Source organism: Leptodactylus fuscus, chromosome 4 (genome assembly GCF_031893055.1).
Source record: "Leptodactylus fuscus isolate aLepFus1 chromosome 4, aLepFus1.hap2, whole genome shotgun sequence".
NCBI lineage: Eukaryota > Metazoa > Chordata > Amphibia > Anura > Leptodactylidae > Leptodactylus > Leptodactylus fuscus.
The window spans coordinates 48,150,266-48,165,883 of record NC_134268.1 but is presented as its reverse complement, the minus strand read 5'-3'; the positions used below and the strand labels follow the sequence as shown (position 1 = coordinate 48,165,883).

The 15,618-nt window shown below is 40.8% G+C and overlaps 1 protein-coding gene across 4 annotated transcripts in view; it reads right to left on the bottom strand.

The window, feature by feature from the left end:
* The window catches only part of STAU2 (staufen double-stranded RNA binding protein 2), a 186,768-nt gene that overhangs the window by 77,701 nt on the left and 93,449 nt on the right, over positions 1-15,618 (bottom strand). For all 4 annotated transcript variants that reach the window (XM_075270414.1, XM_075270416.1, XM_075270415.1 and 1 more), the window contains 3 exons: positions 13,252-13,389; positions 10,640-10,771; positions 9,377-9,434 (listed from right to left, as the gene is read on the bottom strand). In XM_075270414.1, coding sequence (XP_075126515.1) covers positions 9,377-9,434; positions 10,640-10,771; positions 13,252-13,389 — 328 coding nt within the window. The remainder of the gene's footprint in view (positions 1-9,376; positions 9,435-10,639; positions 10,772-13,251; positions 13,390-15,618) is intronic.

The window sequence follows — 15,618 nt, the reverse complement described above, 5'->3', positions numbered from 1 at the left end:
TCCACAGGCATCTGCTGTCAGAAGAGAGTTGGGAATACCATACCCAGAAAGGTAGTTCTCCTGTCTTGGCAAAACCGTCACGTTCAGACAACGGGAACCTCTAAATAGATGTCTAAAACTCAACTCCGATAAATTCATCAAGTTATTCATTTCAGGGAGAACATTGTAATAGTAAGACTTTCCCCTGTGATGGCATCACAAGGAAATCAAACAAACACTGTCTTCTAGGGTTCCCCAAAGAGTAAACCAGATTGGTCGGGGTCATAACAACAATACATCTTGTGATCAGCTCAGCATTGGGGGACTAAAGGTCTCTAGGTGTTGGAGGTATCAGGCAATGACCCTTTTTGCTTCTACAGTTCAAGGGGTTTTCTATGAAAAATGTGTCTTGTCTAGCCACAGGATAGAGAATAATTGTGGATCCGTGCAGAACTGAAGGCCAAGACCCCAACCAATCTAGAACAAAAGGAGATGCTTTATGTATCGGCAATAGACGCTCAACTCACATCAATGAGAGTGCAGAGGATAGCTGACTGCTTTATGTCCACTGCAACTACATTCATAACACATTTTCAGGATTGGTAGTGGATCTCAGTGGATGGACCCCATCGATCAGAACTTTATCCATAATCCATAGGATAGAAGTTAAACATTTGTTCTGGAATAACCCCTTTAACAAAAAGTTGTGTCGGCTAGCCCAAAAAGTTATATATATGGTATGTGTAAATCATGTAGTGAATTAAAACTCTTACATAAGACATCTCCACTAAAATCTGGATACACAAATGAGCCAACCATTGTAAATAGGGCACCTTACTGAAGTGCCAAGTCCTCTAGTACACGAAAATAAAGGGCATTTTGGAAAAATAATCCAACCCGAAACGACCACCCAAGAACGTACAGAAAAGTAGTATTCTAGGGGGGTGGTCTTCTCATGGAAAATGGCTAGTATGCATTATATATGGTACAACTGAAAATCTGCCACAAAAAAATCTTGCCTGGGTAGGCGGTCAATGGTCATTCCTAAAATGGCGGTATTTTTGGAGAGGTTTTAGTCCAAAATGCCTTCACTTCCTAGGTTCCTTATATGAGGCACAAACATTTTGAGCTTTACTTTAGTCTTTTCGCTCTGTAAGCTGGTTTATATGGCACCGTTCAGAAGAGTCTACACTGTGCTTGATTCATGTCATTTACTATGGAGCCGTGCCAGCGCCGAGCGGGGAGACTGAGGGTGATAGGTCTGAATGAACGTTCTCCATCTGAGCAAATGTGATTGATAGTACGCACTGTAAAGTGTTTTATAAAAACCAATACCAGGCAGCAGATGTGTGTCTGTTTGATGTATTAATAACCAAAAACAAACATTAGGCATTGGCCTTCAAGCACTTTCCGTGGTTTCGTGTGATCCGCCCAAGCATCAAATTGATGTCTAGGACATGGACTTGGACACAATTCACATAGATTAAACAAATAAAAAAAAAAAAAAAAGTATATCCTGTGGACTGCATTGTTGTGCAACAACCCGAGTAGATTACAAGTATAATTGAAAGCACGTCTTGTTCAGGAAAGTCAAATTCCTTCTACAAAAGCCGTTTTAGCTCATTTCACTTTACTGCCCACTATGAAATAAAGGCCCAAATAAAGGGCGGTTCCAATTCTCATTCTAGTTAACATTTGGTATAGAAATCTACAGGACCACCAACATAGGAGAGTCCAAAAGAACGCTGGGCAATGTCCCATAAGCTAACAAGTTACAAACCAGACCTATGAGCGGCCACCTGCCCTGTGAACTAGTAAAAGATGAGGATTAGTTATAACAAAAGTAATATAGAAAAAGTACAGACTGCAATTTACACACATACAATTTAATGCTGCTCCATCATGATGGGCTCCAACAAAAATAGTGAGTGAAACGAAGACAATATAGCTGCACATACAGAGAGAAAGATTTATTAGTAGTACCAACTATCGGAAACCTTCGATCTGGAATTGTTGCTAGCCCACACTTTTTCATTGAAAATGGATTTATTTTTATAGTTTTTACATCACAAGTATACATAGGACTGTGACCATTGCAAAGCACGACAGACTAAAGGCAGATATCCTACACCAGCATGCTAATAAAGCTTCATGCATCAGGCCACAAAATAGGTAAGTGATAAGGGATGGGGGAGATGGGATAGGAGCTAGCCATACTACACGCGACAATAGCTGTGACATCTTGTTGGTGAATCAGGCATGCTGCACGGGGAGAGATGCTTGCATACTACTTGCACAATGCACCAACATTAAAAAGGAGAGAGTCAAGCCCAAAATGCCTTTTAACCAATAATAATGCTATGTAAGGTCCTTTAATAGGAATAGGTACTGTACATTTCTTTGTAGCCCCAAACCAACTAAATAATGGAGGCTGAATTTCAGATCCATAACACTAGGTTTACATCGTGTGCAGGAGTAGCAGAGTCTGCCGAAGATTGGTGAAGATAAAAAGCCCTGCATGACAGATTTTTTTCACCATCACTTTTGATTTTAAAATGACGGACACCCAATATATCCATGTGTAACTGTTGCTTTAGTGGTCCGCCTCTCCATTGTTCAGGTTCATCTGAGGCAAGAACAATTGCTAGTGAACCTGTATATGGCCATGTATACTGCTTCTATATAAAGGCGCCTACTGTATTAGAAGGAACTCAAAGCCGACAGACTCTCTCTAATGAAATGTTCATATGGAGGAAAAGGTCGGGGAAACCTCCATCGCGGCATCCTGCGCATGAATGAATGGGTCTAAACAGGAGCGTGCCAAGCCGTGGAATTCGCATTAAGATAGGGAATCTCGCTTCTTTTTTCCACTACTAGCTAGCAGGGAAAAAAAGCGAGTGGCTCCCATTAAAGTCAATGAGAGCCATTTTTGAAGGCGGATTTGGAGGTGGATTCTGCGTCAAAATTCATCTGCAAAAAACTCAGTGTGAACTAGCCCTAACAATGGTGGCAATAATAGTGACCTGTGCACCAGGTCGTGCATTCAGAGAGTGACGCCCTATCCTAAAGCTGGCCATACACATTACACAAATGTCAGGTATTCTCTCAGTCGCCAACAGCACCTCCCTAGACCCCACATACACATGCATGAAGGGGCCGCTGCCTATAATGTTCACCAAGACATAGCATATACCTTTTATTTGAATGGGACTGAGCCACTTTCAGCTGCACTAACAGGCACAGACACAACTGTATGTTCAGTGCTGCGTCTGGGTAAACACATAAGGGGGCTTGTAGGGTACAGGAGTGCTAAATCCCCGTGTGGGGGTGCAGAGAAATTGTCAACACAGAGGAGATAATTCTTACAGACAACAGACGTCCTGTCTGGCAATCCAATTAAGAAGCACAAAGAAAAAGTAGAAGAAGAAGTGGCCTCACCCAGACTGAGTTATGTAACAAGAAATAACTAATTTATTTCAGGACGTACCGGCAGACTGACAACGGTCCAGTGTCCCCTGTGCTCATGTTCACACAATCTCCTATCAGGGCAAGAACCACTAAACAGTTCATCCAGGTTCTATGGCAGTTCTAATATTATAAAGGGTCCTGATCAAGGTTTCAAAGGTGGGCCCCTTATAATGAAATATGCTCTCAAGTGGCCCTCACATAATGCCCCCTCAGTGACTCAACATATATAATGTATACACATTTAAAAAAATAATACATTTTACTCATCTCGCCCCATTACCACAGTGCTTCATGCAGACTCAGACTATAGTGATGTCAAAGGCTTGGCACTCCTCACATCTCCTGGCTGCAGATATCATGAGCTAAAGCCTGAATGGTGGAGCACAGAGAGGACAGATCCATTGTATTCAACTTTATCTGCCTCCCTAGGACACATTTCACTGTCTGTGGCCCGGAACAGTGGGACAGCACACAACAGGTGGGGGACTGTTGTGCTCAATCCAGGTCAGCAAAGGGCCCCCTAACCCAGCACCAGTGCACCATTTGCCCTATGGTTAAATGGACCCTGTCTGGTACTCATGGATAAAAATGACATTTGCAGTGGACCCTGTCCAAAAGACACAAGCAGAGGTGACATTATGTGGAGACTTCAAAGATTACATGTATTAGGCCCTGTTCACATCTGCGTTGGGGATTCCTTTCCTCTCCCCACATGAAAATGTGTAGGGAAAAGTCCTGCAAGCTGCATTTTTCTTTCTGCATTTTTTTGTGCGGAAACAAAGCAGAAACCACACAGACCCCATTACAGTCCATGGGGTCCACAGGATTCCTAATGAAACCACTTTTTTATGTGGATTAGGTTTCCATTCGGGTAGTGCCCAAGCGGACTCTCCGCACGGAAACCCATGCGCAGATGTGAATCGGGCCTGAGCTTTAGGTTTTTACAAATATTTAGCTTAAAGGGATTTCTAGGAGATACATATTGAATACCTATCCTTAGGATAAGTAGTTAATATGTGATAGTGGGGGTCCAAACACCTGGGATCCCCCATCATCTGCTCCTTCAAGAGACAGCAAAGATTAGCTGAATGTGGCAGCCCCATCACTGAATATCAAGCAGCTCAGCTTCATTTATTTGGATTGGACTGAACCTTAGTAAAATGAAAGCAGCGCCACCCAAATGTCATTAATGCGTTGAGTGGTTAATCTCTGATAAAACTGGGCGTAAGACCCTCAACGATCACATAATGATGATAAATCATATGGCTAGGTCATCAATACGCAACTCCCGGAAAGTCCCTTTAATTGGAAATTTTGAGAAGTCAAAAAAGGTCAACTTTACTGTATATACATATCACCCAACAGGCAAAGTTTTGAATTATGGCTTAAATATCACCTAATTCTACATATGTGTCTTAAGTATATGCAATAATGCTAGTATTGGCAAGTTTAGTTACAGTCCAATGTCTTGGTATTTTTGTTGGACTTGACAGGTAGTCAGGAGGTTGGTGGAACCCAACAATTGTACTGCAAAACTATAAGGGGCACTTAGGGATCGAATGAATCTAGTTAGAAAGAATCCCTTATTCATTAAATGGCTACAGGTAACCCCCCCCCCCCCCATATTTTGGAATCCATTCCAGTTGGATAGTCAAGGCCTGCTTACTTTAGTTCTCTTGTATAAAGTAGATCAACGAATGATCGACATAATCATCAGGCTCCTAAATAACAATCCTGTTTGATACCCCATCTGAAGATATATGAGGGGTTCCTAAAAATACAAAAGCTTCCTTCAAAGAACATTTCATTCTGATGCTTCTATTTAGAACAGTTTAGGAAACACCTTCACAAACACACACAGATCAATGCAGCAGATATTCAGCTGATAAAACATTGGAAAGCCTATCAAAGAGTAAAAAACAAAATCTGACCCCCTGTGGGTACAAATACACATCTTCACTCTGGGAGGGGGCAGTAAATCAAAGGGTGTGAACACAATTTGGTGTCCATTATGCAACCACACACCCTGCAATGCAGACGACTACATGTAATCTTACAGAGAGGGGATTATCTGGCTATCTATTCTGCTTCAATGGCATATCAAAGGCAAACCAGATCCCATCCTGTAATGGAGATTCACCGACACTTCAGGGATCTTTTACTCCACGACTACTGGGAATCATCGTGAAATTTTACAAAAATGGGGGCATAATGCTTCTGCTTCCTAAGCACATACACATTTACAATGACCCATTACTTGTCACAATTTGCTGGCTTCACAGAACGCAAGAAACTTTAACATACCCGATACCCATTTATTAAAAAAATAAAGATAGATATAAATAATTATTTTTTTCAGATTCCTTTTCACCCGTTTATGGCAGCATACTGGGAAATTTTTTAAGTTGACCAAAACACCATTAAAACGCGAATATATACTAACAATGATATCATTGGTCTGATAGCGCTGCATGTAAAGGTGGCTACACATCAGATGAATAAACCATTTAATGTGTATAGTGGCATCCTAATACATGACTGATAGTCGATATCTGGAGAAAGAAGGAATTTCAACATATCTGATCCTTCTGTTCATGCTGGAGATAAGTCACCACCAGAGGAGTCTTACTCGGAGATCCCCACTGAGCCAACAACCCAGCTGTAGACAGATATCCTATCTGAAGTGTGTGGCTACCTTACCTGCAGACAGGGGACGGCCATAGACTTTAGGCAACTGTCTAGTCTCATCCTTCTGACTAACAAACTTACTTGGATAATGTATATGTAAGAGGATGACCGTAAATCTTTTTAAGGTTTTTCTGTATCAGAACATTAACTGTTAAATGTATGCACCATTAAACACCAGGGTTGATCATACCTTGCTGATCAGTGGAGGTCCCCTGCAGGTCTCGAGAAAGTGTCCCATAATCCCTCGTGAATGAATGGATGAGCAAGTCATACATGCATATTGCCACTCCATTCATCCACTATGTGACTGCTAGAGAATAATTGAACAAACCAAAGAAAATGGAATTGAAAATGCTCAAAATATAAAATTTAATTTATGCTTTGTTACTTGGGGAAACTTAGGCATAGATTAGTGTAACCTACCCCTCTACGTTGTGATGTCATTTGTATACATTTTACCTATTTTGTTATATACTTACCTTGCTGTATAGTTCTCATATAGCTGCCTGATGGTATGGTTATGGTTTGTCACCTTTTATAATCTAACATGTTTTGTCATTTGTGTGTATTTAATAAATTACATTTTATATTTTGAGCATTTTCAATTCCATTTTCTTTGGTTTGTTCTTTTATATGGTTTTGAACATGCGTATACTAATGGACTTTATCTAGGGGTACTTTACGTGTTTTGAGATGTTGTTGTGACCTTAAATCCATGTTTGTCTTCTAGAAAATAATTGAGAAATAACCCAATGCCGGACACTACTGGTTTACCTACCATAAGAACAAAGCCCCGTTTTGTTGAAATCCAACTTGAAATCCAAATCCTTCTCAAACCCCTAAAGCTCATTAGAGAACTGACCAGTCCCAACAAAATCAACTTTTAATGTGAATAGGCGCCTTCAGAGATGTCAACCATTGGGCTGATGTAGGAATCTAAACAACTAAAATACCAAATAAGACATTCTCATTGAGTGACTAAACCTCTGCCAGGAGAACTAGCAGAGACTTTAGTCTGGTTAACTCAGGTCTTTGTCCTCTTCAGGCCTCCTGAATGATGTCAAGAATCGGAAATATCACGTGGCATTGTGAGGAAAAACACAAGTCTCATGTGACCGCTCAGGTCCAGTCACAGGCCTCAGATGTTCCAGACAAAATTGAGGAGAATTGAAGAGGCCTGTAGAGTACCGGGACCAGACAAGGCGCCCAGGGAAGGAAGGAAAGTAACTCTGTTTTATAGGTTTGCTCATCTCCCATGGGCTTCTGCTAATTATATGGTATAATTCTAGGACATCTGGTTCAGACGTGTTTGGTCTGAACAAACTCTCGAGGTTCGCACAAGACAGACATACTGTAAAAAAGGCGTGGCCTAAACTGCCATTAACCGTAATTGAGGTGAAATGCCAATTAATAGCAATTTTGATTTAGGTCATAACCCAGCCTTAAGTCCCGCACTAACCACATTTGATGCTTCAGTCTCAAGTTTAACAAAAAAAAGTTTAGTAACGCTCCAGAGATGAGCACCCCCCAAGTGGAATATCGAATGCATTGACAAGCTGTGAGGTTATGAAAGTACACGGACCCCATAGAGTCTATGGCATAGACTATAATGGGGTCCAGGTGTTTTCCATGCGGTATCTGAACAAGTCATGCAGAGAGGAAAGTAGTTCATGAAGTACTATTCTCTCCGCATGGCTTGTGTGAACACTGCGCGGAAAACACACGGACCCCATTATAGTCTATGGGGTATGTGTGCTTTCATAAGCTCACTGCATGTCAATGCGTTCGGTATTCCGTTCGGGGGTCCCCAAGCAGACTCCCCAAACAGAATACTGAATGCAGATGTGAACCAGGCCTCACTGTCTTTCCATGGTTTGCAGTTCAGACTCATTCACTTGAATAGGGATGAGCTAGTCAACATTGCCTATGGACACATGTGGTAATGTTTCTGAAAAAGAAAAAAAAAAAAAAAAAAACGGACCTTTTTTCCTAATCCTGATAAACCCTCTTCATATATAAAGCCAACTAAGTTTTCTGACAGATCTAACATAATGGTCACTGACCTCTATATTGCTGGCTCTGTGTCCCTAAATGACATGAGTAAAACATACAGATCAACAAAAAGAATTTTTAGCTTCCTTAATGCTGTACAATAGCTTTGTATCCCATGTATGTTACACAGGCACAATGGCTCTCTACATTATGTAACACTTTCTTACATTCCAGCATAATGAGGCAGAATAAGAACATTATGGCCATCTGGCATACAAGAAGGCCAAAGTCAAGTTAGGTAATGAGAACATGCGGGCCTGACAACTACACGGACTAAAGAGCAGCAATGTAACATCACACTACTGGTAGAAAACATACTTAAATATTAAGATGTAGAAGAGAGATGAAACCCAGTCACACAATATCAGACATATAATAACTCATTATTTGATTTCATGGGTCCATTGTGCTCGTCAAAACTAGGGCATCGGCAACACATTTTTTTTTATTTATTTATTTATTTATTTTTTTAAAGAGGACCTTTCACCACTTCCACTTCTTGGCCTCTCCACTGACAGTGCCGCAGTTAGAATTTTCTCTCTAACACTACCATTCCTGAGTAACAAGCGCAATTAGTTTTGGAGCCTTATGTGCTATTTAAGCTCTGCAATGTCAGAAGGGCGGAGTCAGGCAGGGGGGCGTGATTCAGAGCTCCAATCAGAGGCAACCATTGTCAGCGCTCAGAATCACACCTCTTGTCTGCTCCTGTCTGACACCGCCCTCCTGACAGTACAGAGCCGAAATAGAATACCAGGTACGAAAACTAACAGTATTGATGGCTCTGAAATGGTGGGGGCTAGAGAAAACATCCCAACTGTGCTGGAATCAGCAAAGCAGCGCCTATTATACGGTGTTAAGAACTGGAGTTCTTGGAGGTGCACAGAGTTAGCCCCAATGAAAGACAATGGAGCTGGCTCTTGTCTGGATCTGCTCTACACCTGCAGCAAATTCAAGTGTCAGACATGTATTGGCTGCCATGAAATGGCACATTGGATTTTAAGCCAATGTGTGAATGAAGGTCACAGCTTTCTGTGTCCTCTCATACAGGGGAGCTCTTAACTGTTGAAACCCTATCTGTGACATCATCAAACACTAGAAACCCCTTTAAGTAAGCAATACAATCTTAAAATTTGTAGACTAGATTAGATGACTTTGATTTTTACAAACCCAAATAAAAGAGAACACTTACTGCTGGACTGATCAGAAGCCCCAGAACCTTGTTCTGCCCAGGCCTGAACATCACCTTGCTGCAAGAGAAGAAAAAAAAGTTGGTAAAATCATATTATTATTAATAATATAATTAAAACAGCATTAGGGTTTTAATTTTTTTTTTTAATTCATTGTTTGATAGCGCAGCAGGGGGAGCCATGACCATGAAAAAGAAACTTTATTCTTCTCTCCATGGACCACAGTTTTCCAGCAAAAGCAGCTCCAGTCTTCCCTATACTGGCCCGTGGCTAACATCACCAATGATGATGTGCTTGAGCTAGGAGACCACTGCAGCCGATCACAAGGGTGACCTCTTCACAAACAGCACATGACCAATGTGACATACCGTATGTGAAGAGGTGACCACTGAAACCTGTGATTGGCTACAGTGGTCCTCTAACACAAACAGTCTGGGGTCTATACAAGTGTCATATACAAGTCTCCGGATTAAAATAGCATATTTATGGGTGGCGAACCCCAAAAGTTTCAGGTTTAGGTCAAACCTGAAATTTTTGGAAAATTTGGGTTGAATCCAAACCCAAATTATAAATGGTTTGCTCATCCTTACTTGGGGCAGGTTTTCTAATCCTAATTTTTATACAGTGCAAAATTGACAACCTCAAAACATGCCTGATATATCAGAGTGGCTGATGCTGAATGATACATTTACTTACATTGTCTAGTGGAAGTTTATACCAACTATTAGAATTTTGCGCCATACAAGTAAGCAACACACTTTTTCCTCTAAGCAGTGCACAAGTGCAAGGCAAAGTGAAAAAATGGGTCTCGCACAGATATAGTGCACAAAACCTCCCAAAAAACTATATGCCGTGCACCACATTTATTAAATGGGTTATCAGGATTTTTTTGTTTTTTATTAATGGATGTCCTATCCGCGGGGCATCAATGTTCAATCAGATGTAGGCTCTATCACTGATGTCCTGCTTCCCCAAGCAAGCATGAGTTGCAGTGCACACTTGCCATATTTTTAATAGGAACCATAGTGAGTACTGCAGCGACTGTCCCATTGACTTGAATGAGACACAGGCTGTAATACTGACTACTGTTGCTCATGCTGGCATAAGGGAATCAGCTGATCTGCAGGGATCCAGACAGTTGGACCCCTGTCAAAGTCAAATCAATGTCCCCTATGTATAGGACATTCGTTTTGAAAATAGAATAGCCTTCTGCCAAAGTTTAGTTTAGTTCTTCTCTCCCAAACCAGATAACTATGTGCTTCTACCTTTGCAGTGCTCTCTGCAACAGGGGTTGACGCTTTATAGCCAAGTTGCAGCAACATGGCTTCTGCAGCATTGCGCTTTGCCGTCTTCTTGTTGGGTCCGGTTCCTGTGGCTGTCTCTTCCCCAACCTTAACCTGCAAAAATTATGATAAAATGAATAGATAACCAGAAGAAAAAAAATACAGGAGAGCGCTGGACAGTTCCAATAAGCAACAGCTGTAGAATTTCACATCAAACCAAGTTAAACTGGTTCATATACGAGTGCACAATTAAGGAAAAAAAAAAAAAAAAAAAAAGCCCGGTGCATTCATCAAGCTGTGGGTGTGAGTCCACCACATGACAGCAGGCTGCTCTGGTGAGGGCTCCAACATTGACAGTACATGTGGCCTGACGCAACCACAGCTTTAACTCCGTTCTGGGTTAGACCCAGGAATACTCATCAGACAGCTGAATCAACTATCCCGAGTCTCAGTAGTGCAGAGCTGAATCTAGCCGACACACTGAGAACCTCACAAGTCTACAAAATAAGCATTGCAAGGCAAGGCATAGCATGGAAGTGCCCAGGAAGAGGCTAGGTCCCCAAACGAATACTTTTCTATGTATCTGCATCATTCAGATTGATGAACTGTTAGTGACGTCTGCCGTGATCCTGCAGAATTCCACTTTTATCATCACTTTATAGTCTGAATCCACATAAAAATGTTCAGTGACGTCATAGGTGTGTTACTGGATTTGTGCAGATTGTATTTCATGTCATTATCACAGCTGCTTTCCCATCTCTGCTGGGAATAGAGAGTGGTTAAAGGGATTTTCCTACTAATAAAGCCATTAGATCTGCAATATTTATACCATTCAATATGTCAATTTAAGGAAACAGACAAGATTTACGTTTATACTGTTGGACTTTCTTTATGTATTCCAGTGCCCAAAAGGTGTGCCTTGTTATACGTAGTTACATATGTGCACCTTGGAGTATATGAACTATGCAAATAGCTTCTTCTTTTAGGCGGTAAACCGTGTGTGTTGCTCCTGAATTCATGGGGGGGATGCAAAAGGGATCTGCTTGAGGGTTTAGTTGGGGCCACTATTGATCATTCATTATGCTTTCCAATGACCACGCCAATGATGATGATTTCAGTGTCTTGTGTAGCCCACTGTGGCTTCTACTTTGGAAGGAGCTTGCATAAACTTTGGTATTGTGGATGTAAGTAAGGTTATAAGCACACCACCATATTTCTTGGTCCAACACACTGATGCTAGGTTCACACGAGCATTCGGGTCTGCATGGGGACCCGAAAGATGGAGAAGCACTCCGCTTAAAAAGCAGTTACCTGTGGAAACCCACACACCCCATAACATGTGGTTCACTGGGTTTCTTCCAATTTGATACTGAAAGTGGCAAAGAGTAAAATCCTCCTTGCAGGACTTTTCTCTCCGCTGATCACAGATGTGAACCTAGCCTTACTCATTCTTTTGTCCCCATACACATGATCAGCTCCATGTGGGGGCCCCATGAGTCCAGACACAAAATTCAGGACAAGTCCTATTCCTATCAGTTCTGCCGTTCGGGCTCAGTCATTGAAATGCATACTCTATAAAAAGCACTGACTGAACATGGAAGACATCCAAGTGCCATCCATTTTTTTCTCCCACACCCATACACACTCTTGTGTGCATTTAGCTAAGAAAGCAAGAGGATCCCATGGGGACCCAAGATTGTTGAAAATGGAAGTATTTTATAATAGTCATGTTGTAATACAAAGTGTGTGTATGCCAAAGAAATTGTTTAATAAATTAAGTTAATGGACTAACCCCCTTCCATGATCAAATAGCTTATTGAAATCCGTAAATTGCGACCTTTGCAGCAAAGCCAAGAAGCAATCTGCAGAAAACAGGAAGTGTAAGCCTGGTGTGTGCTCTAGTGGTCAATGTGGAAACTGCAATATTTCAATAAAAGTAATTTAAAAAAAATAAAAAAATCAATAATAATAATAATAATAATAATAAAAAATCAAACTGTGATATTTTGCTAATGCAACACATATTATAATACAAAAGACCTTTGTGTTCCCTTCATAATTTTTGAGAATTTTTACAATTAGGTCTTGGTGTTCCTTTGGAAAAATCTGGAGGAGTATTATTCTAAATTTTTAATGTTCTTTACTCATGAGGCTTTGCATGCTGGGCTTAAGGCGAAGGATACACCAAGATCACAATAATTAAATTATTGTATTTTTTTTATATGTGAAAAATCTGGCACACACTATTGGGAACTTTCTTCCTTGTGTCCATTTATCATTAATTCTTTGGTCTTAATCCTGTCTTAATGGAACGCTAAACCTAAGAGTCATTTCTGAAGAATAGGAAGAACATCATTGTTAGAACATGTGGTAAAACAGACATTTCTTCACTAACCGCATTTACATGTGGCGTATTTGACAATGAAGGTTCTTGTCATGTACTATACACTGGTCATTATAACTAAATGACTTATTATACTGAAGAATAGACAAGAGAACCAGGAGACCGTGTAATATTAGATTCTTAATTCTATATCGCAGCAATAACATTCACAAGCAAAAAGGCAGAAAGGAAGGTAAATCTGATACATTACCTGCATAATGAATTCTCTTCTACGTTGAATTCCTCTTTCTGACAGCAATACGTACTCAGGTTCCTTCTCCTTCTTGGCCTGCTGGATTTGAGCCAGACGGCTGATTGGATTCATTCCTTGGCCATATTCAGGGGAGGCCTATGGTAAAACGTCAATGTAATTAGATATATGGAGGCTCGGACATTGAGGGGGCAGCAAGAAGAGATACAACACTGCAGATTTGTGGTTCACAGAGGTTTCCACTGGAAGAACAGATTTCCCATCAGTAGATTTTATGACCTGGAGTCTTCATGGATTTCCAAAGCTATACAGAAGCAAAACGCCTTCCGTGCCACGACGACTACCACATCCAAAATTGGCCCAACTCTGACTCCAGAGCCCTGATAGTCACAACAGAAGTTAGTAGTACATAAGAATGTTTATGACCTGGAGTCTTCATGGATTTCCAAAGCTATACAGAAGCAAAACGCCTTCCGTGCCACGACGACTACCACATCCAAAATTGGCCCAACTCTGACTCCAGAGCCCTGATAGTCACAACAGAAGTTAGTAGTACATAAGAATGTTTATGACCTGGAGTCTTCATGGATTTCCAAAGCTATACAGAAGCAAAACGCCTTCTGTGCCACGACGACTACCACATCCAAAATTGGCCCAACTCTGACTCCAGAGCCCTGATAGTCACAACAGAAGTTAGTAGTACATAAGAATGTTCAGGAGTCAGATTTGGCTATGAAAATAAACTGAGTAGACTATAGCGACCATCACATAAAGGATTTCAATGTCATATGTAGGCTAAAAACGACTTGCATATTTGCCTTTACAATATAAGGGATACCAGGAGGTGTAAGGAACTATTCCACATTCTGCCGCACATTATGTAGGAGGAATCTTTCTATCTGAGAACGATTATTGCTTTACAGTTGACACTTCCAAACTAATTCTTTGGTAGATAAATACATACTGAAGGAAGTTTCAAGCCAATTTTACCACCTGTTTGCTTTCTTAGTAAACATCCCTTCCCCCAAGATGGCTGGCTTATATTTGAAGCTGTAATACAATGTCTGGGCAGTGTCAATCACTGCAGCCCTACCAAGTAACACAATCTCCTGCTGTCGAATGTTAAAATTGAGTAGGGGTCCGAAACGTGAACTCAGGATATGAACTTAGAATAAGTCATCAATATTTTACCCTAACAAACCCCATTAAAATAACCATTACAAAGGGTTGATGATAGGAACCCTAGGGCACAGACTTTCCCCTAAAATACAATCCTGGCTGGAGTTAAGGGTTAAGGCTTGGTTTACACAGGAGTCTCTGTTGGAGTTTCTGCCATATTTGAGGGAATGAATAGCATGTTATAGCATAGAGTGTGGTGTAACTCTACAGATCCCAGTAGAGGTCAATGACGGATCCAGTACTCGATTTTTATTTTCCTGCTCCTATGACAAAGTGAGAACCTGGGCTGTGGAGTCAGACTCGGGAACAGTTTTGGGTGGCGTTGGAACAAAGTTACCGTCTGACTACACAAACAAAATGTGGCTGTTTACGTGAAAAGGGCCCAGATCGTCGATACTAATTATAGAGAAAATAGTCCAAAACATATTTGGGTAAAAAAAAAAATCACAATTTTGTTTTATGCAAAAATTTTATTTAAAAATATGTCAATTGTGCTTTCAATAAAAAATTTTTTGCTGTTTCGGACAATGTTACACCATAACCGTTACAATGATACCAAGAACTCCATATCGACAATGTGGGCCCTTTTCACATAAACAGCCACAAATGATGAATTATTTCTAATTATATTATACAATTTTTGATATTGCATCATTAGATAGTTTGTCAGAAAATTACTTTTAAAGGAATTCAATCTATATTTTTTTTTCACGAATTACAAAATGTTACTGCATGTCTGTCCTCAGCTATGTAAGAAGTTGTATCATCCTTCTGAGTCCACAGCCCTGGTGTGAACAGAGCCTGACCAGGTCATTTTTAATGTGTTCACGCTAGTACATACTTGCCCAAAAAGGGAAACCTTGTCCTTATACAGTACAGTACGTGAAGTTGTTAGAAGATGAAGCCATTTTTAAATTAGTTTCTGAGAAAGCAATTCACAAAGAACACTATGGCTCTTTACACCTCTCACAGCAGCACAGCTGCAGAATTCGCTGTTCCGGGCTCGTGGAAAGCTGGGAGGAAACTTTTGACACCCTGCTTTCTCTGCTTTCTTATGCAATGACACATATCAGTCTGTTAGGGTTCGTTCACACAGGGCAAGAGGGGGCGGATTCTGACGCCAAATCTACCCCCTCACAATAGAGATCTATGTAGAACGCTAGCTTCCTTTTTACCGTGAGCGATATG